The following is an 18210-nucleotide window of genomic DNA, read 5'->3' as shown; positions in this document are numbered from 1 at the left end:
AAAAAAAAACGCTTAAAATATATTTCTCTCTATCTCTTTCACTGGACACACACACTATCTACTCAATTTTCTTTGTCTTGCGAATTTAATAAATTCTCTTCCTAGATGAGTCATTAATACGTTTTTTTTTTCTGTTCTATTTTTCCCCTGTTTTGTGCAATTTTGTGTTTGTGACGTTTCTATTGGAATACGGATCGTTTTTGTGCGTTCGCAAAGAAGTGTCCCGGCAGCAGTGACGACACCCTCATATCAATGGCCATCAAGTCCAATTTTACCGCCAATATCAAGTCGAACGCCTCACTTAGTGCCAGAAACATATGTTCCAACTAGCAGTACTAGTTCGATAATCGCAACATCAGCTACAACAACAACAACCCCATTGACCACTGTAAATTATGCGAACGAAACAAGCACCAGCACTGCGAACAACGCAAGCGGCACCAACAATAGCAACAATAATAATAATAACAATAATAATAGTAACAACAATAGTGCGATTAATACAAGCGCTAATAGTTTCGAGGGTACAATAGTAACGAGTGCATCAAACACATCGATTGGCAATAGTAGTAGCGGAACAACGGCAAATAGCTCAATAAACGTAACATCGAATCGAACAAATAGCTGAATGGAGCTTCGACGGCAATCTTCGAGCACAGCATCTTCAAACACTTCAACCGAACAGAATAACAAATATTCGAAGAAACGTATTCGCGTCACACGCGTTTAAAAAAAAATCCACCAATACCTAATTATTGGAACATTTTGCATTCTCGTTTCTCTTTTGTTCTAATGTCAATGTAATATTCCCTCTCTCTTTCTCTCTCTCACACACTCTTCGCATTCGACTCGAATGGGAGAGTTCCCTTTCGTGAGTTCTATTTTGATTCTCATTGTGATTTTCGTAAGTGATTGATGATTCATTCATTTCCTGTGATGAACGATTTGGCGAGCTGAAAGATTTTAAAAATGAAGCGTTCACCAATCCAGTTAGCAAAGATGCTTTTGTTCGGCTGTGATCGAAGATTGACCGTTCTGAAGAGAAAAAAAAAATCTGTAACAAAAAATGACAAATTATATCTGAAAATAAAAATAAAATCTTTTAAATTTAATAAATTCAATGATTTTGCGAATATTTGCACCGTCCGTTTCAAGTGATAAAAAAAAAATCATCACCGAATTTGTCGGTGCAAAGATTCGCAAAAGCGCAAGAGATATCAAATCGAATTGATCAGAAATGTCTCTTTTTATGAATAAACATTAGTAATAGAACCATAGATTTCTAGACTTTAAAAGTAGTTATGTATTACTTTTTAAAATTAATGAGAAAATAAACTAACAAAACTACTGTAAAAAGAACCACAAAACAATGAATCTAATGCACACAAATGAAAAATTATGATTTCATCATTGATACAAGAATGAAGAGTATAAAAGTATAACAAATATCAATAGGAAAATATTTGCATCAACTGACTTATTTACTACTATTATATTAGACAATTCATATAAAACACACATGTACACAAACATTCAAGGAAAAACAAATGAGCTCGAATCTCGTAGTGAAACGTTGGAAAACACAGTAGAGAAAGGGAATGATGAAATTTGTAGCCTTATTACCTAGTTAAATCTTTATAATCGATTATAATTTAAAAAAAAACACACACACACACAATAAATTCATGTATCATAATTATTTAAACCGAAAGAAGAATGGACAAAAGAAATTGTTTTAGCCCTGTTTCATTTTTAAAAATACATTGTTGACCTTTTGACTAAAAAAAAAAAAAACATTTATTCGATCGTATCGTAATGTTCAAAACTCATTATTCCACAATCGATATGATAGAACTTGATTAATTATTATTAATATTGGCCGTGTGAATGACATCACCATTCCCCACCTTACACAAACAAACACGGATCACGTGATGAACTTTGGCCACCCTATTGAAAATTGCCAGAGAAAATTAATATACATAAAAAGAGAAAACCTAAAGCTTTATCAAATAAAAACAACATTTTCCCCTATTTTTTTCCAATGTTATTTACACTTCGTAGAACAGTTTCTTTTCGATATTACCATGTAAGATTTGAAAGCCCATTTGCCCGTATTGGTTAGATGCTAGCGCGAACATTTTATTGGAGCCAACCGGTTTCTTACTCTCGATCAACTGTCGAGCTGAACATAGTAAACATAGAACCATAGTTTTGTCATGAATAATTTTGAAATCAGTTACCATTTTGAAGATGTGTATAAAATCAATCGCAATGCATGCAATGCAATTATCGAAATTCCAAAATAGCAACAGGTTTCAAAAATATTTTCTCAATCTACTCTATGATTTGATTCATATCCAACTGAATTTGGTAGTTTTTCGATTTTTGTCCTTCAAATAAGAGAAAACAACTAAGACGTTCACACAAAAATATCTTCTAAAAGTAACACAATAAAACGAATAGTTGAAAAAAAAACCTTAAAAAAAATCTATCGTATTCAAGAAAGATCGGTTTCACTTATTGCATAAACAAAACTACTGTGGCTCAACATAATAACATTGAAACGCCAATATATTCTACTGTCGATTCTATAATGGAAAAAACGACGTTTTATACGAAAAATTGTTCATCGATAAGAAAAAAAAAACATCGCTCATAAACAGACTTAAAAGTAACGCAGAGATCAAAACAAAACAAAACTAACTATCACACAAAAAAGCATATAAATCTCAACAAATAACGAACAAACTTACTCGAAGTATTCCCAGAAGAAACGTACTGTTTATAATTTCAATAAAAACTGAAGCTAAACTAAATTGAATCTCGAATAGTGTCTGCAATAGTTGATAAGAATTTCAACGAAATAAAACAGAAAATCGCTTTAAATTCCATTACAGTAGCTGTCCATTGCAAACATCATTAACACTGACGTGTGTGTGTGTATGGAAACTAACATGCAAATATTTGTCAGAGAAACATTTTAACGAACGAACGTGCATGCGTTGTAGATTCATTTAGATGATTATTATAACAAATGAATGAACAAAGCCTCCTAAAAATAGCAACTTCAAAGACCAAATCTACCGTATCGAAATTCTATTGTATAATACAACTACTGAATACATTTAATTCATATTCACATATTTATACTGAATAGAGATAGAACTGGATTTCTCGTAGGCAAAATGATGATACACTTAGTGCAATTAATAATCTAAAGACACATATAGCGAAAGTTCACTTCGAATAATATTGACATAGGACAGACCAAATAGTCTTCGTAACAATATTTTAATTTTTTTTTCTAAATAACGTCACACACGCTTATACGATTCGAATAGAGATGCAATTTTCAGCAAATCCAATCCTCATACAGTATAAAGTTTTGTTTGCAAGCAAATACATGTCATTCTCAGATATGATTTCCAACAGTACAATAAAATAAGATATTAGAGAGCTAGAACGGTTTGTTTGTCATGCGACAGGTAAATTACCATTTCATATGGGCTCATAATGGCTATAATTTTTTTTCATAATCAACGTCTACCAAATCGAACGGTTTGAAATTTCATTTGAAACAGAACACAATTCTTGTGACATCCAAACATAAGATCGATTGAGCATTTTGAATTCGATTCTAACGAATTTAGTTGTTCGCATTACAAAAAATTGAGAGTATTCGTTTTTAAAGAATCGAAAAAAAAAATGATTTGGTTTTTGTGATTGGTGCTGTTTTTTTCGATCGAAATAGAACGAAAAATATGGAACTCTTGTGCGGCAGAACTGTGACGGCCTATGCTGTACATATTAAGCATGGCTAAGTAATTTTTGCAATCGTTAATTTGTAAGGAATGTTTATATTTTTTCAAATACAAATGAAATTTTAAAAAAATCCAGTAGATATTTCCAATTTTTTTTTTTTACCTGAGTTTTCTTTTGGAATTCGAAATCGAAGCGGTGCGACATATTTGCTATCTCATACGGGCAAAACAAGAACGAATACATAGCCGAGAAGACGTGCGTTCATTCTCATTAATTTAAAACTTGTTTAAAAGTGATTGTGATTTATCTCAAATTGGAATTTTTGCAATGCAGAGAAAAATAAATACTGAAACTGAATGGAACATGGAAAATGCAACAGCAACAGAAACAAATGTAAATTCATAGATAAAAATAGGACAAACAATCTGACAAAATAAAAATACACAAAGAAAACTCGTTATTGCTTAAACAAAACTGTATGTTTTTAAGATTAACTATTACGGTATTAGAGTTTAGGCGACTTTCTTAACAAACAAAAAAAGTCTAGATAATAATACATATGGATAAGATAAGAATGATAACTATATATATATAAGTGCATTAAGCACACATGCGGGCGTTCAAAGCTTTACAATTTAGCAAATTAAATGGAAAATGTGACAAAACATCAAACCAAATCTACCACACCATGACGAATTGATGCAATAGTATACCATGACCGGATCTATTGAAATTGTCATTATGAATTTAATTTGTGGATTGCGTACTAGGACCTACACATAGGTACAATATATTTAATTTAATGATACATAGTATATATAGTTACTGTAAGTTTTGAAATTAGATTTAGGGCCATTTTTTTTGTTTTTCCCTTGGAAACTTTTCATATGCCAATGGTGTGATGAGTTTGATGCGGACAAACAGAACAGAATAGCATGACGGGATAGTTGAACCAAACGGTATAATGCCAATTCGTTTTTGATGACGAAATGATGGAAATATCACTATTTTTGTATAACAATACATAGTTTATCCTACTTGAGTAGAAATTTTCCCATATTTCCAATTTGTAAACGGCATTGAGAGGCTCATCTTCTTGAATGCTGTGCGATGGTGTTTAATGGCTGACCAAAATCCAAGTTTCATTTCTCCACCATCAAGCTCACCATTCATTGGTATAAACCGCTTCAAAGAGCACTTAAATTGACCATTAGCAAACACACAAGAACTAACCAAACACAAAAAACACACACGTGTTAGTATATATGTAGCGGCGACAAGATAGAATGTTCAAAAGAGAATAATAGGGTGCCTGATATTTGCTACATATAGAATACTATTCGACTCCATTCTTTTTCCATACATAGTAAATGAACATTTGAACCATGTGGTGCAGTAAAGCAGATGCGAGTTTTAGGTTTGAATGATTCATTTCAAAGAAACAGAAATAGAGAAGAAAACCTAATGGGGCATTTCTATGCGAATCTTATTGAGTTACTTCGTTTTATGTATTGAAACCATGGTGATCACCGTGACACACAACTCGACACACAAAACAAACACTTGAACTATAAGACCTACTGCTTGAAGCACGTTTAGCTTAAGCGTAATTTTGTTATGTATTCAAATTTGATGATGATAAACCAAAACAAGGAAAAAGAATTTGTCCTTTGAACTAATGTTGACTTCTTTAGCCATAATAAATTGAGACATTTTGCTGTTAATGTTTTAATTTGTTTGCCTTACCTTTATCATTCGATTGCTATATAATATTCATACAGATTTTTTATCTATCTCTATCTCTCTCTCTATCTCTCTCTCTCTCTCTCTCTCTCTCTCTCTCTCATTTCAATCACAACAAGTTCAAATTTTAACATTACTAGCGTAATTAGTTAAAACGGTTGAATGAGATACGCAGCGTATGGTTTACAAATTTTATTAAATGCACACACACACACACTTTTCTCATGAAATAACAAAAGTTTGTTGTTTTAGATTATATTTCCATCAGATAATAAATAAATGCCGCTTGGCATTAGACAGGCAGCGAAAAGACTTTCTCACATCAAATTCTAAAGCAGTGTACATAAGAAATGAGATTAAATTTCAAATAAATTTCAAATCCAATTTGGCCATATTACGTGCCGGAATGATGGAGAACCACTTTGAGTTTGTTCGATTTGAATAAAAAAAATAATAATACGATTGAAAGAGTTATATTAAAAAAAATATATATTTTGTTATGGAATTGGTGTATTCAACGTGTAAATATCAAATGGAGTAGTTTTTGTTTTTTCGTTTTTATTATCGCAACGGAATATATAGAGGAGTGAATAGGACGTTGACACTTGATTATTATTAACTCAGTTTGTATATACAGTGTTTTTCGAGAAAAAAACAATTAGTGAATTAATGTAGAGTGTATTAAAAGTTCGTAAAACAAATTGTCTCTGAAAAGCTTCATTTAAATGAAAAACTCATAATAAAATCGAAATACTTTGAACTCAATCCAGAAAATAAATAGCCAAAACGTTTGCTCGCGCAATGCGTCGAAACAAGCGATGATTTTTAAACTTGAAATTGAAATGAATTTCGTTTCGGCGCACGTAGAGAATTAGAATTAACTGGATCGGTTCTGTTTGCGACATATTCGTTTTAAGTTTCATTTTCATGCGCCTAATGCACAGCGATGAGGTATAAATGATCCACGCGGTGATTGTGATTGAAGTGACAAAGAAATTGTGACCAATTCAACTCTAGTACATTTCTAAATAAACGTAATGGCATAAAATTAGACAAACTTTTAAACCGTACATACCATTATAGATTTCTTAACACGGTCCCATTCTTGGCCCTCAAATAATAACAAGTTTACCGTTCTACCCGAAAACATTCATTAACTAAATAGGCAGAATGTTATAGCAAATGTACGTAAGCAAAAATATCGATGTCAGTTGAACAAAAACGTGAGCGTATTCATTCCAGGGCCTAAACGTTTTTTTCCATTTGATTTTTATGATTTTACGAAATTAACAAATTTTTGGCTTCATCATTTCATTGAATTCTGAATGTTTGACACAAAAAAAATATCTTTAGAAATCATGCATTTATGCATGAGTGGTTTAAAAATGATTTAAGTAAAAGTGATTTGCTCTGATTTTGGGCCCTGCCAAAACATAAACATATTGTATAGCAAATGAAAAATGCGCAAAATATAAAGTGGGTTCTCGATGAATTTCTTCAGTTGGAATTCAGATCAACCAGACACGCGGTACACGCTTCTCATGAATCGTACATAATACAAATTAAACGAAATAACAACAAAAAATTTACTTGTAGGGCATAAAAAAACATTGTTTTTTTTTTAAGGAAAACTAAAAAAGACATAAATTAGCTCCAAATCCCGACACAAAACATAATATAACAAACATGAAATATATCAGAACGGATTTATTTAAAAACAAAAAGTAATAAACTATCGAGAAAAAAAAGAAGGAAAAACTAACACATTTTGTTTATTAAAATATGATTCTCAAATGTAGGATAAATATGTATTTGGTTAAAGTGTATGATTGAGTTCTTTGAATTCATTAATTTTTGTTAGTTCAAATTCATTAATACTTATAACGAAATATAAAATGTTAAAAAGAACAAAAAACCAATAAAGTTAAATACATCAATTTTCTAGAAAATGGTCTTGTCTTCTTCTTTGACGTCTCTGTGTTATTGATTTCAGGATGTACATTGAGCTCCATATCATATCGGGAAAATGATGCGAAGGGTAAGCAAATTTTCTTCCGAATCTTGGAAGCAATTTGAGTCGAGCAGCACACGACTTTGTTGTGGCCAATTAAACCCCATCATATAATTTACAAACAAATTGTATACCATTTCAAAAAACCATTCAACAATTTCTAAACAACTCAATTTTGTTTATTCCACATAAAATCGAACGTGACTGGGTTTATTCATATTTTGCCACTGAGTTTAATTGAAATTTTCCATTCAAACGGCAGCAGCACTAATGACGAAAAATAATGAATTTAATAATGGCAAAAGTGATTTTCAATTAATAATTGCTCGTTCATGATTGGAATTTCTTCCAATGCTCGACGAAACGCCTCGAAATCCAACCGCTCGAAATGGCACTAATTTACACGAATTTACTCCATTTAATTTCGACGAAAATGCTAACAGTCAATTATAAATATGAGAACTAAAACATACAAACACCAAGTTCAATCTACCGTCATAAGAAAAATATTAACTCACAGTGTTAGCGCGGTGTTTTGCGATGGAAAATCAAAATGTAAACGAGTCAAATGTAGACCTTAACAATGAAAAATCCAAAACAATAGCAATAATTGCACGAACAAACATCGACATGCAAAATTGTTGCATGAAAGTGCATAGATCTCAAACCGTTTTAGTTTTAGTGCTGTTTTTACAAATGCATGAATCTGTTTGAGACATGGTTGAGATTGAGTAGTTGCCCTTTACATGAAATCGAAACAAATAGTTTCTTTTATCTTGTCTTGCAATAGCAAGATAGCATGATTTTGACGAAACATTTTCGAATGTAGAAAACGCACGGAAAGCAATTCAACCAATGCTCGTAGCGTAATTAAAATGATGATGATAGCATCAGTTTACTCTATCAAATTTCTTCTAATGCAACAAACGTTGTTTCCTTGTGCAAACGAACATCTTACGTTCAAGCAAACCGTTCCCTCACTTCGTATACAACACACTGATGGTGTACGGTACGCGTGTGCTACGTAATTCGCATGCAATTAAATTCAGAACTCTCTAATAAGTCAATAAATAACAGAGAGGAATGATAGCATCTTGGATTTGATATATTTCATTGCGAGTTGCACGAAAATATTTCGTAAAATATTCATCCGGCTAGTTTTTGACTGGCAAAATTGTATACGAAAAATATCGACGGACGTCTACCGATCATGCAAACTACTTTGAATATTGAATATTGAATTGTTGATTCCTACAGAAAATTCCACTTTGCATTTGCAATTGTTTTGGCTATTAAAAACGTTGAATTGAAACGCAAAAACAATAATATATTCCAAATCCAAATCGTATAAATAGAGAGCATTGATGCAAACGGAACTGTTAGTCCATTTTGTGCTCTTAACCGATTCAAAAGCTGGATTTCGGCATAACATAAGCCCGTGATAACTATAACAAAAAATTAAGCAAAGTGATAAAACTGTGAAAATGAACGCCAAAGGATTTACTCTAGCTGCAATTTTGCTTATTGGCTTTGTTTTAGTTGCCAACGTTCGTTGTGCTCCTGAACAAGTAAGAATCTTTTTTCGTTATTTTGGTGTTTATGTCGTTCACCTGCTGCATTTATAGTATTAAAAAAAAATAACTTTTTTCCATTTATGGAATTTCAGGTTGAACCAGAAAGCCTTCCAATTCGAGTAAGTTTGTTATTGTTTTCTTCAAAACTGTGAGCAAGTATTCATTATTTTTTGTTTCGTATCTCTTCGTAATCGATAGGTTCGCCGACAATTGCCATCGATTCCTTCAATTCCCGGAGTACCAGACCCATCCAGTCTTCCCGGTGCATTCCAAAAAGCAGTGAGTAATCAAAAATTCGATCGTATGCAAATAGTTTCGGTTTGGTTACTTTCATTCAGATCATTACATTCTTTCAAATCATTCAGGGTAGCGGATTTACCAAAGGTATTCCAGGCGCTGATAGCATCCCATTACCACGTGCAACGCGCTCGGCCCCTCCAACAGCTGTACGATCAGATTGATTAACCGCAGTAGTTTGATTTAGACACAATATTTGGCCATGAGAAAGACATTTTCCTCCTTATCTTTTGTTCCAAAACAGGCACCAGATACGGATAAAATGATGATGACACGCATTGTTAAACGTGAAGCACGTGGAACTGGAAATTTGCCCACAAAAACGGGTTAAATTTTTAACCACAAATTCCCACACACACACACACACACACAACACAACGCACTTAGTTGCGTTATCCCCTTTGATCTTCAAAATATATCTTTTGCACTTCTTTTTGAATTGAATCCATTTGATGTGCAGTTATTTATTCTATCCTTAACATATTGACACTTCTATGTTGATAAAAAAGAAAATGTAAAAAGATTTATAAATTTTTTTCGAATAAACTTTCTATTTTCCCCTTCGCAAACGACGATGTAACAGTGTTTTATTCGTTTGTATTGGTTTGAGATGACACTTTGCTTTCCAGACAATCAATTCCAAGAATTTATTTTCATTCGTTTCAATAAATCATAAACAGTGCAAATGAACGTTGTTTACAAATCATTATGCTGAATCACAGGCAAGAACACACACACACAGTATCATCTCTGACAGATTTCGTTGAAACATAAAGAAGACGCGCAAACGAAATGAGTGCATGTGACAGTTACATTGAGACACTTTAGTTTGAAGGTTGTTCAAATGAATGACAATTGAGCAAATGTTTGATATACATCGTTGAAAAAAAAAAATGGATTAAATCTCTTGAAAAATAACAAAAATACTAGCGACATTTCGGGAAAGAATTATTTGAAAAAGAAAAATGGAAGTAATTGTTGGTAATCATACATTGATCATAAATCCAGAAAAGTCGTGTCGATTATGTTTGTCACAGTCATTGGATATGCACAATATTTTCTCAAGTTTGATTGTTGATGGTTACATCGTATCAGTTGTTGATATGCTGGCATATACATTTGATATAACTGTACGTGTGTTTTGTTTTTCGTTAGCATATCAGTCGATTCACTATTTGATACATTGAAATAATTTTTAGGTTAATATAAACAACAGGTTGTTGCCGCATCACATTTGTAACGATTGTCAAAAGCAAGCTGTCGCTTTTTACACATTCAAGCAAAAAATTAAAAGACTGGAACAATCATTGTTTTCCATATTGTCTTTGCCCGAAACTGATTCTCCCACGAATGACGTTGTTCAAGGTGCGGATGCCGGTGACACAACACCAACGGAATTTGCGATCGGCTCACACAGCGAACTGATCGAATTAGATGTTTTTGAAGTGGAACAAGATATTGAAAGTTCGGTCAAAGAAAAAGCGGTCGAAATTTGCAGGTTTCAAGCAACTAACAGCGATGAAACAAACAATAATTCGGAAATTATTACCAATCCTATTTTCAACATTGAACATCATGATTTATTGATTGTGGAAGAAAAAGACGAAAAAGACTCAACACAAGTGCAATCAACGCGAACATTGCGTCGTAGTTGTCGTGCTGCCCGGAATTGTTTGGAACCAAAAAATTCTCACACAAAGCGTCTACGATCAGAAAAGAAGACAAGCAAAAAATCAGGTTTGGAAACTGTAGCATTGAAAGTTTGCTTCGCAAATGTCGTTGAAAGCAATGACGATGATGATGAGTTCAACGATGGAAATGACAACGAATTCATTGACTTCAATCATCATACAATGCGTTTAATCATCAAGCATTTTGATTTCTTTGCGTGTCACAATTGCTGTCTACTTTTCATTTCCAACGAAAAGCTAAATGAACACAACACCAGCTCGCACCCTAGTATTGAATTAGAAAACATTGACAAGTCATGCGCTTCAGACTATACATTTCTCAATGACTCCAAGATACTCAAAGTGTACTCTTGTGGAGAATGCAGTAAATCATTCTCGACTGTGGGCAAGCTGAAAAGTCACGTCCTCAGTCATGCCAACAAATTTGACTGTCCAATCGAAAATTGTGGATGTCAATACAAGCATTTGGCACGTCTCACCAATCATATTTCCAAAAAGCATATCAACATGAAGCACCAGATCTGCTTCCATTGCAACCAATCTTTCGAGTCATACGATGATCTTCAGACACACATCAGGAATTCTTGCAAAGCAAAGATATTTGAGTGCTTTGAATGTGGTAGATCCGTTCAATCAGATAGATCAATTGGATAAATTAATTTGGAATTTTGTTTTGCAGATAAAAAATTCTTCTCGAAAAAAGCGTTAGCTGAACATTTGAAAAACATTGACGGAAAAAAATTCAAGTGCAGTACATGTGGCAAGGCTTTTAAACAGCAAAGTGAACTCACCATCCACATCCGATCACATACGTAAGTCGATTCAATAGTAGCTACCAATTTGTTCATATCGTATATAAATTGAATACATTTTATGCGTAACATTTCTGATAGGAATGAGCGACCATTCCAGTGCACCATCTGCAATAAATCCTACAAGACCAGCAGCATGCTCACATCTCATATGGATTCACACATCAGCGGAAAGACATTTGAGGTAAATGGCAATAATGGTTTTGATATATGCACAGTGTTTCATTTGTTGTGCAGAGTAAATAGTCAATAATTCAATGGGTTTGTTTCTACACAGTGCCAAATCTGCAACACGAATTTACAATCCCGTGCAACATATCGTAGTCACATGAAGCGTCATAGGGTTGGAAAAAAACATGAATGCGAACACTGTGGCATGAAATTCTTCTCCAATTATCATATGCGATTGCATCAATCAAATGTGCATAGGGAAAACGTGTCTAATATTCAGGCCGAAATCCATGACAACAACAATGATAACCTCAACCAAATTATGAATGATGGTGATCTTGCTAAATTCATCGATAACGATGACATTATGAATTTTTTCTTATAATATCTGGATAGATTTGTATATCAGAACAAATTTTCCAACTTTTAATGTACTTCTCCAGAAGTCACAATTCAATTTGGATTAATTTTATGAATTACGTTCACTGCTGTGATCTTCGTTACATATTTCTTTAAATATTAATTGTATTTTGATACTTGAAGAATTATTACCAAAATACTCATATTGAAAAATTTTAAATTTTAAATAAAGAAGTCTATTTCAGTGAATTTTTCTGTAACAATCGACTTTCGTTGTTGGATTTTGAATTTGGTTGTCACCAGCTCCACTTAACCTTAAACGAGTGAGTGTATGATGATGAACTGAAAAGGAATCATTAAATTGTGTACTCAATTTCTATTCTCGGAAATTTTCAATATATAATTTTTTTTAATTGAAATTAAAAAAAGAAAAAAAAACGGTTTTAATTTAACGTTGAAAATATAACAGATTTAATATACTCTATGAACCCGATCCACATTGTTTTAACCGTCTCCACTGAATGACATACTAAAAAAATATCATCAAACGAGTTGTACTAAAGAGTGAAACGTCAAATGTCTTCTGAAGAAAAAAAAATGTATTAAAATAGGTGCGTTTGACAGAAGTCGATGAAATACAGTGAGACGCGCATCCATTTTAAACGCATCAGTTCAGAGATTATTCAATTCCAGTCAAATGAAAAGCAAATTCAATACGAACGTTCATTGAAAATACAGAAACACAGTTTAATTCCCGCTACGTTCAAAATTGCAAAAAAAAAAAAGAGAAATCAACAAACGAAAAACCAGCTTAGAATTTTAGCCAAGAAAAATGACTGAAAACTCAATGGAAATAATCGATGGAAATTACGAATTGGATATAAATCCAAAGAAAGTGTGTCGTTTGTGTTTGTCACAGCCGCCGAACTTGTTGAATGTTTTCTCAAACTCAATAGTAGACGGTTACATTATATCGGTTCCAGATATGTTGGCATTTACCGTTGATATCACCGTATGTGTTGATATTGATCATTTTCAAAACTATATGATGATGTTTTTTTTTTCACATTCATTACCCGTTTTGTTCAAAATCTTTTTAGGTTACGGCCGATGACAAATTGCCCAACAAAATATGCAGCGAATGCAAGAAGCAAATCATTTCTTTTTATACATTTAAACAAAAGACAAAACGAACCGAGCAATCGCTCATTTCGATGATCTCATCGGAAACAAGCACGGCACAAGAGACTGCTGTTCAGGAGGTGGTCACTTGTTCATTGTGTGAGGCTACATTTGATACAGAAAGCACTTTCATCCAACATGCACAACAGGAGCATCACGATGTTGACGTCTACGAATTGGAAAATCAATCGACAAAAATTATTAAGCCGAATTCCAAAGAGCAACAAATTGAATTTTACGATTTTGATTCGATGGGAAATGTGGGCGAGAGTGGCAATGAAACCGAAATCACCGATAACATTCAAATTGATGAACACGACATGTTATCGATGGACGATGAACCAGCGGCAACAGCTCTGCCAACTCGATCGTTGCGTGCTCGTACAGCCGCGAAATCAAAGGCGAAAACGGAAACGTTGGTGAAAGCAAAACGCGCTCAACCGCCAGTGGAAAAATCAATTCCTCCAAAACTGTCTTTTAAGGCGGAAATCAGCGATCTGGATGAAAATGATGTCGATGTAACCGATGACTACGATTTCGATCACAGTGGCAGCGAATCTCTCGATTTTTACGAGTGTCCACTTTGTTCAACACAGTTTGCCGACAGAGATGAGTACATTCAGCATTGTAGAGAGCACGATGGAACCGAATACCAATGCGAAAGTTGTAACAAACTCTTTGACGATGAAGACCAGCTGCTGCAGCACGACTGTGAGACAACGGACATGAATGACGAAGAATTGGTTTGTGTACCGTGCAACAAACGATTGAAATCAACGGCACAGTTGCGACAACATAACAAAATGCACGATTCGATGAGCTTGATTATTAACTACCTTGACTTTTTCCCGTGCCACGATTGTTGCCTGCTTTACATTTCCAAAGATCGACTAAATGAACACAATGCAAATGTACATCCAGGAAAGGGTGGCAAAACTGGTTTAACGGAAAAAATCGTCGATGAATCGTGCACCGACTATCAATTTTTGGATGAGGAAAAGCAATCGGATTTCAAAGAAGGTGAAGTTTATTCGTGTGGAGAGTGCAGCCAGTCTTATCAGACAATTAACGAACTAAAGTACCACGTCATTTTGCATGCCAGCAAATTCGAGTGTCCGATCGAAGAGTGTGGTTGCCAGTATGATCAGATGTCACGGCTCAGCATTCATGTGCTCAACAAACACATCAACACCAAGAATTTGCAATGCTTACACTGTAGCCAAGCATTCCAAACATACGACGACCTTCAAACTCATCTCAAACACTTTTGCAAAGAAAAGAAATTCAAGTGCTATGAATGCGGTAGGCAAATGTTGCAATTTATTTCTTACATGACAAAACATAAACAAATATCGTTCTTTTTCTCTTTCAGACAAAAAATTCTTCTCAAAAAAGGCCCTAATTACACATTTGCGAACACTGAAAGAGAAAAAGTTCAAATGTAAACTGTGCGGAAAGGCTTTTAAACAGCAAGGTGAACTCACCATTCATACTCGATCACACACGTTAGTTGATTTAATACTAATTCATCAAATTGTTCATATCGTATATAAATTGAATACATTTTATGCGTCACATTTCTGATAGGAATGAGCGACCATTCCAGTGCACCATCTGCAATAAATCCTACAAGACCAGCAGCATGCGTGCAGCTCACATGGATTCACACATCAGCGGAAAGACATTTGAGGTAAATGCCAATGATTTTGATACATTTTAATCATTTTCATGCACAAAGAAAGTAATCGAACTGAATGCTTTCATTTTTACACAGTGTCAACTCTGTGATAAGAAGTTGCAGTCGCGGACCAGCTATCGCAATCACATGAAACGCCATACGGAAGAAAAGAAACATGAATGCGAACACTGTGGCAAGCGATTCTTCACCAGATACCACTTGAAATTGCATCAGTCGAAGATTCACAAGGGGCTCAGCACCGAAACAACGAGTGCTGCTGATCTGGCCCAATTGATTGACGACGATAGCACAATGATCATCTTTGAATAAATTCATTTGGAATTGGTGTTCTTCATCACGCATAAACTGAACGAAAACACACAACACTTCTTTTATTGTACGTTAACATATGTATTCAAAAATAGGGATAATAAAGGGATAAAATAATAAAGTATTTTGATTTAATAGAAATGATAATAATTGGCGCCAAATTAAGAAAAACCAAAACCATCATCAAAAACCAGAATTGGTAAAGAATTCATATCATTTACAAAAATAATTCTAGAATGGAATTTTTTACTAAAATAATCAGGCGATATTAAAATGATCCAAAAAATTCTGCTTCGTACTCTACATCTTGACGATGATATTTTGTTTATTTTTTCGTTTTGGACGTCGTCGTCGCCGCTGTTGGCTTGTCGTGCCGTTTCATATGGAGAGTAAGATGATATTTGCGATTGAAATTTTTGCTGCACAAATCACAGTGGAATTGTCGTTCACCATGGATTTTTTTGTGACCACGCAAAATTCGGGCTGACTTGAACCTTTTTTGACATATGTTGCACTGAGGTCACACGTTGAGAGAGAAAGAGAAAGTTATCGAAATAAATGCAATTATTATTTGCTCTTCTACTTTTCAAAATAAATGCGACAAAAGGGTAAACAGAGACTACTAACCTCAAAGTTATTCTCAGTGGTGTGTGTGATTTCGTGGCCAATTCGCTGACCGACAGTCTTAAATCGTGCATCACACAGTTTACATTTGAATGGTCGCTCGAGCGTGTGCGTCCTGAGGGAAAATTTGGTGATTCACATTAGAAAATGTTTATTGTTCCATTAGCAAAACAAAGTGATGATTACCTCAGATGATTGGCCAAATCGTTGTTCTGTAGAAATGCCTTTTCACAATAGTAACACGAATATCGTCGTTCATTCGTATGTGTTCTCATGTGCATGGTTAAGGTGCTCTTTTTATAGAATGATTTTCCTAAAGGAACAAAAGAAAAATTTGATGGTTGTCAGGATGTGAGTGTGTGTGTGTGTGTTTTGTTCCCAAAATGAATGCAATGATTACCGCAAGCTTCACACTTGATATTGCGTGCAGGACACGTGCTCCGTTGATGTTCCTTCAAATCCGCAACATTTTTAGCATCGTATGTACAGTGCGTGCATTCGAATGTACGTGTTCGTTGTGAGTGACCGCGTATCAAATGGAAGTATAATAGTGAGAAAGTGCTGGCAACATGATCACAGTCGCTTTCCATGCATGTGTATTCGGCTTGGTGAAAGTAGATGTGATGAAGGCAGTCTTTGAGGTTTTTGAACACACTTTCACATATGCCACATGTGTGTGCCAATTCGGTGTGAAAGTACTCGGGATGGCAATCTAAGCTTGACAAATGTTCGTCCTCAAAATGCATTTGAAATGCTAGTAAATCTTCAAAGTCTAAAGTGCATAAACTGCATGAAAATGTATTGGTATCAATGTTTTTGCAAGTGGAAAATAGGCGAATCATTGGATCATTGGCTAAATACTGATAGTCGGTGCATGTGTCCACTCTATTCAGTTCCAATGATTGTTGACACCCTTCATCGGCGTCAACATGTTCCATCAGACTTCCGATGAATGGAAAAGCGGTCAAACATCGACTACATCGAAAAAAATCCATCGAGCCGAGCAGAAATGGCATAATTTTTGCATGTTCTTTCAAATGACTTTTCATGAGGGGCTCCAATACTTGTTCGTTGCAATATTCACAATCGACGCTTTCCGCCAAATCCAATAAAAACCGGTTTTGCACCTCTTCCTCCTCAAGTGGGTCGGTGTTTTCATTCTCACGAATCTCTTGGTCTTGCATTGGATCAGTGTCTTCATTTTCGGCATTTGTCAAATAAACAAGTTGCCAAACATCCTCAGACTCTTCACTCTCTTCGACATAATCAGATGGAAATTGTTCCTGTTTGCTTTGTTCGGAATTTGCTTCGTTGACATTGACCTCAACAGCTAATATGTCCGATTCATCAATATCACTAGGAATTTGTGTTGATTGAGATCTTCGTTCCGCTGGTAGAGGTGTTAGAAATACGTCAGCCTCATCGTCTGGCGAAATTTTTAGGATTTTTCGCAGTAAATTATGTGATTTCACACTTTTCTGTTTGAACGTGAACGCTTCAAACATTGTCGACTCACATTTTGTACAAATATTTTGTGGAAAGTTGTCATTTTCGATTATCTGTAATATGCATCACAAATGAAATTCAAGATCATTCAAAAGATAAGATTTGAAACTGTTGATTTACCGTAATGTTCGTAACATTTTTGTACACTTTTGGAATGGGCCAAACATCTCCGTCAATGATATCGCAGCGAAACAATGATTTTAGTTGACAATTTCGCGCCAAGCAATTTCGGCACATTTCATTTGAGTTTAAATCCAAATGATATTTGTCAGCCATTCCCGACGCATTATCAACAGCCAGTGTGCAGAGCAACAATCCACTTCAAACTTGAAAATGTAATGATTTTTGTTTCTTTTTTGTCCGTATATAACAACACTTTAATTTCGATGAAACAAACACAACAGCTCAGTTTGATTTGCCATCTGTCATTGAATCTGTCTCAGATGTCAATGTCATTCCGTTTGCA

At 34.4% G+C, this 18210-nt stretch overlaps 3 protein-coding genes across 14 annotated transcripts in view; 2 read left to right on the top strand and 1 right to left on the bottom strand.

The window, feature by feature from the left end:
• LOC129580554 (small conductance calcium-activated potassium channel protein) overlaps positions 1-7457 on the top strand; it is a 138657-nt gene extending 131200 nt beyond the window's left edge. For 10 of the 12 annotated variants that reach the window (XM_055471088.1, XM_055471090.1, XM_055471087.1 and 7 more), the window contains one exon: positions 217-7457. In XM_055471088.1, coding sequence (XP_055327063.1) covers positions 217-628 — 412 coding nt within the window. In that variant the 3' untranslated portion in view covers positions 629-7457. The remainder of the gene's footprint in view (positions 1-216) is intronic. The other 2 variants (XM_055471091.1, XM_055471086.1) reach the window with 1 other exon arrangement.
• Positions 7458-9307: 1850 nt separating this feature from the next.
• On the top strand, positions 9308-15735 carry LOC129580361 (zinc finger protein 25-like). Its single transcript, XM_055470705.1, has 10 exons — positions 9308-9372; positions 9459-10520; positions 10590-11700; positions 11761-11893; positions 11975-12077; positions 12171-13436; positions 13525-14908; positions 14979-15111; positions 15194-15296; positions 15381-15735. The coding sequence occupies exons 6-10, from the start codon at positions 13257-13259 to the stop codon at positions 15612-15614; spliced, it is 2034 nt and encodes a 677-aa protein (XP_055326680.1). The 5' UTR covers positions 9308-9372; positions 9459-10520; positions 10590-11700; positions 11761-11893; positions 11975-12077; positions 12171-13256; the 3' UTR covers positions 15615-15735.
• LOC129580363 (zinc finger protein 26-like) lies at positions 15675-18190 on the bottom strand. The gene is made up of 5 exons (XM_055470708.1): positions 17865-18190; positions 16639-17797; positions 16425-16551; positions 16242-16353; positions 15675-16128 (listed from the first exon to the last, which is right to left on the bottom strand). Exons 1-5 carry the CDS (start codon positions 18018-18020, stop codon positions 15940-15942), a joined length of 1743 nt encoding a protein of 580 aa, XP_055326683.1. The 5' UTR covers positions 18021-18190; the 3' UTR covers positions 15675-15939.
• Positions 18191-18210: the final 20 nt, after the last annotated feature.

This window comes from Sitodiplosis mosellana, unplaced genomic scaffold (assembly GCF_009176505.1).
Source record: "Sitodiplosis mosellana isolate CC-2019 unplaced genomic scaffold, AAFC_SMos_1.0 Smas_scaffold_1, whole genome shotgun sequence".
NCBI lineage: Eukaryota > Metazoa > Arthropoda > Insecta > Diptera > Cecidomyiidae > Sitodiplosis > Sitodiplosis mosellana.
The sequence above is the reverse complement of the archived record's forward strand: the minus strand, read 5'-3'. Positions and strand labels throughout refer to the sequence as shown.